The sequence below is a fragment of the Sciurus vulgaris genome, assembly GCF_902686455.1.
Source record: "Sciurus vulgaris genome assembly, chromosome: 14".
Lineage (NCBI taxonomy): Eukaryota > Metazoa > Chordata > Mammalia > Rodentia > Sciuridae > Sciurus > Sciurus vulgaris.
Genome location: NC_136475.1, coordinates 58,512,293 through 58,525,152, shown reverse-complemented (window position 1 = coordinate 58,525,152; position 12,860 = coordinate 58,512,293). Strand labels below are relative to the sequence as shown.

The following is a 12,860-nucleotide window of genomic DNA, read 5'->3' as shown; positions in this document are numbered from 1 at the left end:
CTGACAGACATCTTAATAATAAGCTAATATGATTGATTAAACTAAATTTTATAGTTTGTAATAAAGAACAGAACAGGAAGGTATAGCATATGCCTATTAAAGGAAGTTTGGAAAATGGAAAAATATTAAAAGAAAGAAAATAGACCTCACAATATACTATCATGACCTAAATATAGGTGTTGGGTATATCCCTGTCATTCACAAGGAATATATAGCTCAAGATTTTTGGAGGCTGGGGTTGTAGCTCAGTGGTAGAATGCTTGCCTAGCACATGTGAGGCACTGGATTTGATCCTCAGGACCACATAAAAATAAATAAGATAAAGTTATTGTGTCCACCTACAATTAAAAAAAAAAAAAAAGATTTTTGGAATACTCCTTTCATTTATTTGACATAATATTAATGAAAAATATACCCTTCACACTATAGTGATTAACTGCTTAATTTTAGAGTAGTTTTTAAAAATATTTTTTTAGTTGTTGCTGGTCCTTAATTTATTCATTTATATGTGGTGCTGAGAATCGAACCCAGTGCCTAACATGCTAGGCAAGCACTCTACCACTGAGCTACAACCCCAGCCCCCAGTAGAGTAGTTTTTAACCAAGGTGTAATATACTCCATTCACGAGCCATTTTCTTTAAATTTATCAAGATAGGATTTTCTTTAATGTATCCAAGACTGATTTTTCTGGCTAGGACATTTAGCCAGATATTTTTTATTTATATCATCATTTCATATAGCATTATAGATTCGAGTCATGGCTCAGCAAAATTAGAGTCATGGATCTTTGTGGCTGTTTATACAGATTTAACAGTTGTTAAATCCGTAAATGACAAGAATCTACTGAATTTTTACTCCTTTTTCTTTTATAATTTACAAATTGAGATTTACAAATTAAATGTAGATAGAGATTACATGTTCAAGGTGCTTTATGGGCTGGGGATATAGCTCAGTTCATAGAGTGCTTGCCTGTCAAGCACAAGGCCCTGTGTTCAATCCCTAGCACCTCAAATTAAAAAAAGGTGCTTTGTCATGTCTTCTGTTAGAATGTAAAATATTTAGTTAAATACAAATGAAATGAATAAACCTAAACATGGATATTTGAAATCAGTGTAGAAATTATTAAGATAAACAGCTCATAAAAGTTACCTACAGAATAAATCAGAATAAGTCTTGGTTTTCAATAAGAATAGAAATTTTCTAGACTGGATGTCAGAAGTCAGTTCTCAATATTTGTACCTATATTTATACCTGTAGTCTCTTTTATCTATCATTGTCTAAGTATTGTCCTCAAATAAATAAATATGGGCTTCAGGGCAGGTTTTGGAATTTCATTTCCATTCTCAGCATCTTCAAACTGCTCTGAAAGCTATTAGTTATAAATTCTAGATTATCGTTGGAAAACAAAATTTATCTTCTTGTCACACTTTGTTTAGATTGCATCTTTCTTCAGCAACAATGTGGACTACTTCATTGCTTCACTGAGCTATGGGCCTAAGGCATCAAGTGGATTCATTAGTCCTCTTTCAGCGGAATGTATGCTACAATACAAGAAAAAAGCTGCTGCCTATATGAAGGCTTTGAGAAAGGTTTGTGAGCTGCTGTTAACATTTAAATCAGGGAAAATTTAGGAATCATTCCATAGAATGGTAACAGATTTTCCACAGTTCATATTACTTAGATTTTCTTTTCTCTTTGTATTGGAGATTTAACCAGGGTTGCCTGACCCTGGCCTCAGCCTTCCGAGTGGCTGAGATTATAGGCATGTACCACTAAACCCGGCTATATTGTTTAGATTTTACACAATTTTGGGGTGCAGGTAGTTGATGGTGTTAGAATGGATCTTTGGGGAAAAGAAGGTGGCAGAGACCAGACATTACTTGATAAGCATATGTCATGTTGGATTTGTGTCCTCAGTGCCTGGTAGAGTACCTGGGGTGAGGTAATCTGATAAGCAGTAAATACCAGATGTCAGAAATCTATCTTAAACTTGTAAAAACAGAAAAAAAAAATTAAATATGTTTATAATTTTTTCTAAGTAGTAATAATATGTTGCCATTTCAAAGAAATCCCCAGACCATATAATAGTATATTAAGAAGACAATTATGGGACTGTGGCTCAGTGGAAGAGTGTTTGCTTAGCATGTGTGAGTCACTGGATCCTTAGCACTGCATACAAAAATAAGCAAATAAAATAAGGCATGCTGTCCATCTATAACTACAAAAAAAAAAAAGAGGAAGAAGAAGAAAATTATGAAATTATGTGTGCTGGGTGTGGTGGTGCACACGTATAATCCTAGTGCTTGCGAGGCTGAGGCAGGATCCTGTAACCTTTTCTTCTATTGTCCTGAGACAATCTTCACACCTTTCAGTGAATTCCCCAATTGGTTCCAAGCTACATTGAATTCAGTTTCTGACATTTGCAATCAAACAAACAAAACAAATGAACAAACAAAACCCCCAAAATATACTTTTAAATGCTTAAATGATCATCATAGCACTTGTATGTTTACAATAATCGAAGAGTCCTTTATTCAAACCATTCCACATAAGAATGCTGTTTACAGTTGAGAACTGTTGCTGGCAAACACCAGAAAATTGAGACTTCAAACATTTTTGTTATCATGTTTGTAATACCCATACAGTAAAGCACACTAAACAAAGATACACCTCATAAGGGATTATCTGTAGCCAACAAGCATATAGCACCACAGAAGCAAGGACGGGGCATGGTCAATGCCACTGAAACCCATATTACTCCTCCCCCCCTGCTGATAGTTCACATTCCTTTTTTGATTATCACTTTCTTACTTTTTTAGTTTTACCACCAATCATGCTTCCCTGGGCCTTTAGTTAAATTCTGTCAATTTCCAAACATTATATAATGAAATCAGACAATATGATTATTTTTTCAGTACTGACTTTTTTACCTTTTTTTTTTTTTTTTTTTTAGATTTATGGAAAAACTACTGTAGGTCAGTCTTTTTCTTTGCCTTCGACATGCCATAATATGAATGTACAATCACTTACCTGTCCAGTCTGTTGATAAACTTTTGGAGGGTCTGTTTGTTTGGTTTTGGTTATTGTGGGTGATGCTCTTATGAATATTCTTGGTGAATACATGCACACAATTTTTTCCTGGTTGGAACTGCTAGGCAATGTGTACCGTATCTTTTCAAATGAGATAACACCAACTTTTTTCCTTACTGTTTCAATTTACATTCTTATCAACATTTTATGCAAGTTTCTCTTCTATATACTCTTTTCAGTTTAATTTTAGTAGTTTGTGTATGTATACAGTGGTATCTTACTGTGCTTTTACCTTTACTTCCTTCTGATTACTAACATAATGAACATACTTTTGCATGTTTATTGCTCATTTGTATATCTTTTGTGAAATGCTTGTTGAAGGCTCTTGACCATTTTCCTATTTGGTTGCTTGTATTTTTCTTTATTGATTTGTAAACGCTCTTTATATATTTGGACAAGAGACCTCTGTGAATAAGAGACTGTTTTTTAAAACTCATTTAATGAAGTCTTTTGAGAAAAAGATTCTTAATTTTAATGTATTTGGATTTATCATTTGGGATTTTACAATAAGGCATGTAACAGGACAACTAGATTAGTCAGTGGAAAAGAAATTTCTAAATTTAGTAAAATTACACAGGCTCTTTGGCTAAAGTTGCACATTCTTTCTTTGGAATGTTACTTAAATTTTTTTTTCATTCTTTTACAACCAATGGAAATACACAATATTTAATTCTGCCACTTGGTGGTGCCATAGAAGCTAACAACAATTTTAAAAACTACTATTCTGAAAGTTTGGTTAGTAGGACTTATTAGCAAATCAAAAATTATAAACATTTAAAGACTGTAATTTTCTTACACATTACAACCGATACAGTCTCAGTTCTTCACTATAAAATTCCTGTCTTAAAGCCAAAGTACACCAGGATAGCAGTTTTTTTTCTTTTCCATATTTTTAAATTGGTGCATTATAGTTACATATAATGTAGACTTCATTGTTGCATATTCATACATACACACAATATAACAATATAATTTGACCACTATCACTCCCTTATATTTCCCCAATTCCTCCCCTCCTCCCTTTCTCTGGTCCCTTTCCTCTACTGATCTCCCTTTTATTTTCATGACATCCTCCCCATCCCACACCTTTCTTTTCCTTTTTCCTCTCTAGCTTCCCATATGGGAGAAAACATATAACCTTTGACTTTCTGAGTTTGACTTATTTCACTTAAGTTCTCATGTTATATCCATTTTCCTGCAAAGGACATAATTTCACTCTTCATTAGTACTGGATAAAACTGCATCGTATATATCACCTTTTCTTTATCCATTCATCCATTGACAGGCACCTAGGCTGGTTCCATAGTATGGCTATTGTGAACTGTGCTGCTATAAACATGGATATGCATGTATCATTATGGTATGATGACTTTTTTAATTCCTTAGGATAAATACCAAGGAGAGGTTTAGGTGGGTCATACAGTGTTTCCATGCCTAGTCTATTGAGGTAACTTCATACTAATTTACATAGTGGTTGTATTAATTTACAATCCCAACAAAGTGAAAGTGTTCTTGTTTCTCCAAATCATCTCTAGTTTTGGTTTGTGTTCTTGATGGCTGCCATTCTAAGTGGAGAGATGAAATCTCAGTGTGTTTTTTACTTGCATTTCTCTAATTTCTCATTATGTTGAACATTTTTTCATACAACAGGGTTTTTTTGTGTGTTGGGGGGTACCAGGGATTGAACTCAGGGGCACTCGACCATTGAGCCACATCCCCAGCCTTAATTTGTATTTTATTTAGAGACAGGGTCTCACTGAGTTGCTTAGCACCTGGCTTTTGCTGAGGCTGGCTTTGAACTCACAATCCTCCTGCCTCAGCCTCCTGAGCTGCTGGGATTACAGACATGTGCCACCATGCCAGTTAACAGGGTTTTTCAATAGTGAAAAATTTCACGCATTCCAAAGTGCCAAAATAACATCCCTATGCTATTATTTAGATAATAAATGTTAACCTTGTCATATTTACTTTAAAATGTAAAGAAATTAAAGTTTAGACTGGGTGTGGCGCACAAACCTGTAATTCCAGCAACTCGGAATATTGAGCAGGAGGATCACAAGTCTGGGGCCAGCCTTGGCAATTTAGCAAAACCTGTCTAAAACAAAGAACAACAAACAACAAAAAAACTGGGATGTAGTGCCATGGTAAAGCGCCCTTGGGTTCAATGCTCAGTAACCAACACACACACACAAAGAAAAAAAAAAAAGTAGTAAAGTTCATGTTCCTTTTTTTTTGCAGTTTCATTACCCTGTTTCTCACTAGAGGCAACCATTATCCAGAATTTGACGTATACCCTTTCAATTGCTTCCGTATTTTTAGTACATGTTCGTGTGTCCACGAACAATACATCATTATTTATTTTAAAAATGTGTCTATAGCATAATGCAATTGTTTTTTATATTTAACATGACATTTTGCCCTGTTGATACAAATGCAGATTTATACAGATCTAGTCATGAGTTTTAATATCCATATTGTAACTCACTGCAAAAATGTAGCCAATATTTATCCATTTCTTTATCGATGAAAATTTCAAAGCTGCAATGAAATGCAATGCCTAGTAAAATTCTAAAAATCAGTAAAACGAATGAGTAGACATGGTTTTTAATTCAAGCAAAAGTGTCATAAAACACCCCAGGCAGACTAGTTTTTGCTTCAATCCTTTTTTTTAAACTGTTAACATCCACTCTATCTATCGCCATGCTTGGCAGGAATTTCCTAACAGTCTTTTATTCAATTCGCTGTAAAAGGCTCTAATGTGTGCTTCCGGGGACAGTGGTGGGTGGGCGGATGGCTTGGGTAGAAAACCGACACAAAGAAATTTCTATGTCAAAATACAAAAAGCAGTGAAGGTTTGTCTGGTCTTCAGCAAGACAGAGTGGCACAGCAAGCGTTATAAATCTGGGGGAGGTCTGATAGTTCACAGTGCAGGGCCTGTCTTGTGCTACCATATCCGGATAACGAGATAGCGGAATACTGAGGTCTTTCTCTCCAAGCTCCTCGTGAACAAGGTAACCATCAAACGCCAGTTGGTTGCCATAGGAACTGGGAACCACGGGGTAGGTTAGAATTCTTGATGTTCTTAGAATGTTTCTTCTTCCGGTCCTCTGCTCTTCGCAACCACAGTCTCACTCCTCGGTCCCCCGCCCATTCTGTAGACTCTCATCATTCTCTACGCTTCTCGATACGCCCCATCTCCGTTCCAGACCGCCATCTTGTCGCGTGGTCCAAGATGGCGCCCTCTGGTCCCACAGACAGAATCCCGGCTCGCCAGCGAGGCGGCGCGCGCACGTGCCCGGGAGCGTAAGGGTGGGGCGGTGACGTCGAGACGTCGCCCCGCCCCCGGTAGTCGCTCCGCCCCCGGTCCCTCTCCGCCTTCCTCCCACCCCGAAAACCCGGAAGCGGAGGAGGAGGCGCGGCGGCAGTGGCCGAGCAGCAGACGCTGGCTGAGCCGTGCCCTGGAGCGGGTCTGGGGTTGGGGGCGGGGGGCGGGGCTGAGCGGCCTGGACGGCCTGGCCTGGACGGGGCGGGGGAGGACATGGCCTCGGCAGAGTTGCAGGGGAAGTACCAGAAGCTGGCTCAGGAGTACTCGAAGGTACCCATCGTGGGCGGGGAGTAAGGGGTCCCTGGCCCTGCGGCTTTGGGTTGCCTTGGCAGCTACTTGTCGGGATGGAGGGAGACTGCTGAGGGGGACTCTAGCGCACCCCTCCCCTCCACCTTCTCTGTCCACCATTACCTTGCCTCTACCTGCAGCTCCCACGAGATGGGGCCGGGTGGTGGCTGAGTCTGTGTGCGTTTCTGCAGAAACGAGCTGGAGTTTGATTGTTCCTTCTTGCTGAACTAGAGGACTTGGCACAGGGATGTCAGAAACCCAGGCTTCTGCCTCTGGTGCTGGCCCGGAGGGGAAGAGAAAGGTTGGAACCACCCCTCCCCTAGATGCTTCCTCAATTTTCTCATATCAGGGATGGGGAAGATCTACCGTTGTTCTTCCCTTCTCTTAGGGATGATAAAGAGACATTTCTGCCCCTTAATCGATTTGGGAGGGTAAATAGTGTCATTCGTGTAAACTGCCTCACTAGGGATGGGTGGCCATGAATATATTCAGTGCCCTCGCAAGATGTTTGGAATGATTTTGACAGCTTGCAGCTTGAGTGCTAGGGCTGTGCCCTCTCTTCCTCTCCTTTCTCTCTCCCCCTCCTTCCCTTCCCCACCTCTTCACTCCCTCCATTCACCAGGAATGGGGCAGAACACCTAGCAGTTGCTCCATACGTGTTGAATTAAGCAAAATAAGGACCTGCCCCTTTGTCATGTTTACAGCATCAGTCTTTTAAATGGTGGAACGCCTTCCTTGGGCAAGAGTGGTGCAGTTTCTGGGTAGGGTGTTTCTGCCTTAAGAATATTCTAATGAAGTTATTAAAGTGAAATCTTTGATCTTTGGAAATTGATTCAACAGTCTTTAAGCTTAGTTTTCAGTGATCTTGGCATTCATGGAATCAATAGGAAGACTTAGTCCTCCTTTTACAGTTTGGAGAAATTGAGATGCACATTTTTTCCCTTTAGGATTTCATTCAACAGATATTTAGCAAGGTGAAATGAAATATTTTTTGAAAAATATAACCCGTATCAAAACATAAACACTTAAGCCTTCACCATCAAATAGGAGCCCCTTTGAGGCACTACAGTCATTCCAACAGTTATACCATCGGCAAAACTTTATTGCATTACCATTTGAAATCGTCTTAAGATCTTGTGGCACGTGTCAGTGAAGGCAAGTTTTCATCCTTTGAAGGAGAATTTCCTTGTCTGAAAGGACCAAAAGTTTGGAAGTAATCCATATGGTGAAGCAGGGATGGGGTGGAGGATGGCAGTGCCCAAATTTGCCTCTACTTTATTTGGTTGAAAATGTTTTACCATTATAAAGGGGCTGAATTTCTTTTTTGGAGAGTAAACAAGCTCAGAATGCAATTCCAAATGGCAAAAGAAGGAATTTAAAAAAGGTTTTGAGCAGTGACTGCATTGCTAAAGTAATTTCCAAAGTAATAAAAAAATTTTTTTTCAGTAGATTTTACTGTTTTAGTTATATAAATGTGTTTAGCAGACACTTAATGGACTACCTGTGAGCATTATGCTGGGGTCCATTGTGTGGGGGCAGTGTTTCAGCTATAAGGAGTCACCTATGAGAGAAAGTTCAAACATAGTACATAATTATGATACAGTATAACAAGTGCTAGTTCAATGGGAACACTGAGGCATAAGGGTGGAAGTTACTTAGATTAGGGAGTAGGGAGGGGAAGGAGGAGGTAGTAGCTTTCCAGGCTCTGTAAGATAAATGGCAGAGAGTGGGAAAATGAGAGGTAGGCATTTTGGACCAGATCATGAAGTGTTTTGGATGTCAAATAATAGGTGTGAACATTATCTCCCCCCAACTCCCAGGATTGAATTCAGGGGTGACCTACCACTGAGCTACATCTCTGGCCCTTTTATATTTTGAGGTAGAGTCTCACTAATTGCCCAGGCTGATCTCCAAATTGCCATCCTCCTGCCTCAACTCCCGAATAGCTGGGATTACATGCCTGTTATACCCAGTGTAGTCTTTATCTTTTGAGTAATGGAGAAGTGTCAAAGTTTTTTTTTTTTTTTTTTTTTTTTTTTAAGAGGAGGAGTGACATTACTTTAGGAAGGAAACTGCTGACTATATGGAGTATGGGTTGAAATAGGGAGAGATTGGTTAAAAGAAGACCAAATAGTAGGATGTTGCAATAGTTTTGGGGAGAATAATGTAGTTAAAGTTATTGACTTTTGGGATGGAGAGGAGAGGCTGAAATCAGGAATTATGGTTCGATTACTTCCCTTTTCAGTGCATGCTTTGTTCATAGCACTAAACTGATAAAAGACATAGAGTGCATAAGGCATTTATCCTTGGTTCTCATCTGTTTTTTGGGACTTGATGAGTGAGGGCTTCAGCTGTGACTTGAAGTTCTGAATTCTGCCACCAACAGAATGAGGGCAAGACAAGAGCCCCTTAGGAATGAAGGGGTGTGTTAAAGGCTAGATGCAGTTATAAAATGTAGGGATGGAGGGCACATCAAAGTTAGGTGATTCACACATTAGCTTGAGGCAATTTGGGGAATAATTGCTGAAACTTTCTAATGGAGATGACCTGACTGAAAGTGAGGACAAGGGCTTATGTTTTAAAGTAATTCCCATAATGATGAACTTTGAGAGTTCATCTGGGTAAAAATGTGGGGAACACTCATGGGAAGGATGTGCCAGGAGAAGGAGATGCTAAGGAGACTATAGGAAGTCTGTCAGACTGGGGGTCATCTCCTTATGACCATTTCTCATTCTTTACCACTGAGCTACATTCCTAGTCCCCCACCCTCCTCCCTTTTTTAAAAATTATTTTTATTTATTTATTTATTTTTATGCGGTGCTGAGGATAGAACCCAGTGCCTCACATATGTGAGGCAAGTACTGTGCCACTGAGCTACAGCCCTGATCCCTCCCCCTTTTTTTAATGAAATAGGCTACTATTTTTTCTTTTTTAAATTTATTTTTATTGTAAACAAATGGGATACATCTTGTGTCTCTGTTTGTACATGAAGTAGAGGCATACCATTTGTGTAATCATACATTTACATAAGGTAATAGTTTTTGATTCATTCTGTTATTTTTTCCTTCCCCCCCACCCCTTTTTTCCCTCTATACAGTCCTTCCTCCATTCTTACCCCCCTCCTACCCCCATTATGTGTCATCATCCACTTATCAGCGAGATCATTTGTCCTTTGGTTTTTTGAGATTGGCTTATCTCACTTAGCATGATATTCTCCAATTTCATCCATTTGCCTGCAAATGCCATAATTTTATTATTCTTTATGACTGAGTAATATTCCATTGTGCGTGTGTGTGTGTGTGTGTGTGTGTGTGTGTGTGTGTGTGTGTATCACAGTTTCTTTATCCATTCATCAATTGAAAGGCATCTAGGTTGGTTCCACAATCTGGCTATTGTGAATTGAGCAGCTGTGAACATTGATGTTACTGTATCTCTGTAGTATGCTGATTTTAAGTCCTTTGGGTCTCGGCCAAGGAGTGGGATAGCTGGGTCAAATGGTGGTTCCATTCCAGGTTTTCTAAGGAATCTCCACACTGCTTTCCAGAGTGGCTGCACTAATTTGCAACCCCACCAGCAGTGTATGAGTGCGCCTTTTCCCCCACATCCTAGCCAATTTTTATTCTTGATAATTGCCATTTTGGCTGGAGTGAGATGAATTTGCATTTCTCTAATTGCTAGAGATGTTGAACATTTTGTCATATATTGGTCATGTATTCATATATGAACATAGGAAACTTACATACAATTCATTCTACTGTCTTTACTATTCCCATTTCCTCTTGTAGTTCTTCTGTGAAGTGCCTGTTCAGTTCTTTTGCCCATTTATTGATTTAGTTTTTTTTTTTTTTTTTCTTTTGGTGTTAAGTTTTTTGAATTCTTTATATACTCTGGAGATAAATGCTCTATGTGAGGTGCAGGTGGCAAAGATTTTCTCCCATTCTGTAGGCTGTCTCTTCATGTTCTTGATTGTTTCCTTTTTGTGAAGAAGCTTTTTTAGTTTTATACCATCCCATTTATTGATCCTTGATTTTACTTCTTGCGCTTTAGGAATCTTATTGAAGAATTTAGTTCTTAAGGTGACATGATAGAGATTTGAGCCTACTTTTTCTTTGAGTAGGTGCCTAGGTCCTTGATCCACTTTGAGTTGATTTGTTCAGGGTGAGAGACAGGTGTTTAATTTCATTTTGCTACATATTGATTTCCAATTTTCCCAGTACCCTTTGTTGAAGAGGCTATCTTTTCTCCAATATATGTTAATGGTGCTTTGTCAAGTATGAGGTAACTGTATTTATGTAGGTTTGTCTCTGTGTTTTCTATTCTGCTCCATTGGTCTTCATGTCTGCTTTGGTGCCAATACAATGCTCTTTTTGTTACTGTAGCTCTGTAGTAAAATTTAAGGTCTGGTATTGTGACATCTTCTGTTTTAATTTTCTTGATGAGGATTGCTTTGGCTATTCTGGGCCTCTTATTTTCCAAATTAATTTCTTGACTACTTTTTTATTTCTGTGAAGAATGCCATTGGAATTTTAATAGGAATCGTATTAAATGTATATAGCGCTTTTTAAAAAAATATAATTTTTAGATGTTGATAGACCTTTATTTTATTCATTTATTTATATGTGGTGCTGAGAATCAAACTCAGTGCCTCACACGTGCTAGGCAAGCACTCCACCACTAAGCCACAACCCCAGCCCCTATGTAGCATGACCATTTTGACAGTATTAATCCTGCTTATTCAAGAACAAGGGAGATCTTTCCATCTTCTAAGGTCCTCTTTAATTTCTTTCTGTAGTGCTCTGTAGTTTTCATTGTAGAGGTGTTTCACCTCTTGTTAGATTGATTCCCAAATATTTTATTTTTTTTTGAGGCTATTGTGAATGGGATACTTTTCATAATATCTCTTTCAGTTGATTCTTCACTAATGTATAGGGTATTTTATTTAGAGACAAGGTCTTGCTAAATTGCTGAGGCTGACTTCGAATTCTCTATTCTCTTGCTTCAGCCTCCTGAGCTGCTGGGATTAGAGAAGTGCACCGCTGCACCCAGCCCTCTGATACTTCTTCAGGGTGGTACTGGGGATTGAACTCAGGGACACTTGAACACTGATTTACATCCCCAGCCTTATTTTTGTATTTTATTTAGAGACAGGGTCTCACTGAGTTGCTTAGTGCCTCGCTTTTGCTGAGACTGGCTTTGAACTTGCGATCCTCCTGCCTCAGCTTCCTGAGCCACTGGAATTATAGGCATGGGCCATTGCGCTCAGACCCTCTGATAATTTTTAAAGCTTTATTTGAGGCTGTTAAAACTGGTAGAAAAGCTAAACATTTATTATTTCTCAAACGGTTTACTTTGCAATAAATACTTTTTTTAGTTGTGAAGGAGATCACTGTTGGGATTTTTTTATACTTATTTTCTTAAGTATGGAGCTACTTATATTGGGAAAGGGTCAGTTATGGTCCAGTATATTTTCTCTTCAGATAGTGAGGAATGGTTGCATCTGATTAATCACCGCTTGCTGTGAGAGAAGTAGACTCAGGAACTGGGTTGGTTGAAAATTGAGTGCTTGATGGGTAGGGGTCACTACTGAATTTGGATTGGAAAACAACTTTGTGTTCAGTGCTGTTCAGTGGAACTGTCTATGAGAATGAAGATGTTCTTTGTGCTGTCTAGCAGAGTAACCACTTGCCACGTTTGGTAATTGGGAACTCAAAATGAAGTTAGTGTGGCTGAGGGACTGAATTTTAGATTTTATTTAATATTAAATAAATTCAAATAGCTACCCTGTTGAACAGTTTTTTAGACCCTAGATCAGTGTATCCCAAATGTAAACATCAATGTGACTTGCCTGAAGACCTTGTTAAACTGCAGATTCTGGTTTAGTAGGTCTGGGGTGGGGCCTGAGACTCTGTTCCCAAGTATTGCTGCTGCAGCAGTCCAAAGACTATTCTTTGAATAGCACAGTCTTAGAAAGACAAGGGCTGGCCCACTCTTCCTCTTCAGATCAGTGTCTTACTCATCCAGTCACTAATGGAGGGTAACTTGACTGCAAGGGTTGAGGGTAGTTGTCCTAGTCCAGCAGCAGGAGAAAGGGTTCCATTTGAGGGTGGGTTGGAGAGGAGGTTTTTCCTGCATCAGTGACAAAATAAACTGAGCCATT

At 38.9% G+C, this 12,860-nt stretch overlaps 1 protein-coding gene across 1 annotated transcript in view; it reads left to right on the top strand.

Annotated features, from left to right (window-relative positions):
- Nucleotides 1-12,860, top strand: part of PPP1R21 (protein phosphatase 1 regulatory subunit 21) — a 104,512-nt gene that overhangs the window by 38,578 nt on the left and 53,074 nt on the right. Inside the window, exon 15 of the mRNA XM_079111647.1 lies at nt 1,437-1,589. Within this exon, the coding sequence (XP_078967773.1) occupies nt 1,437-1,589 (153 nt within the window). The remainder of the gene's footprint in view (nt 1-1,436; nt 1,590-12,860) is intronic.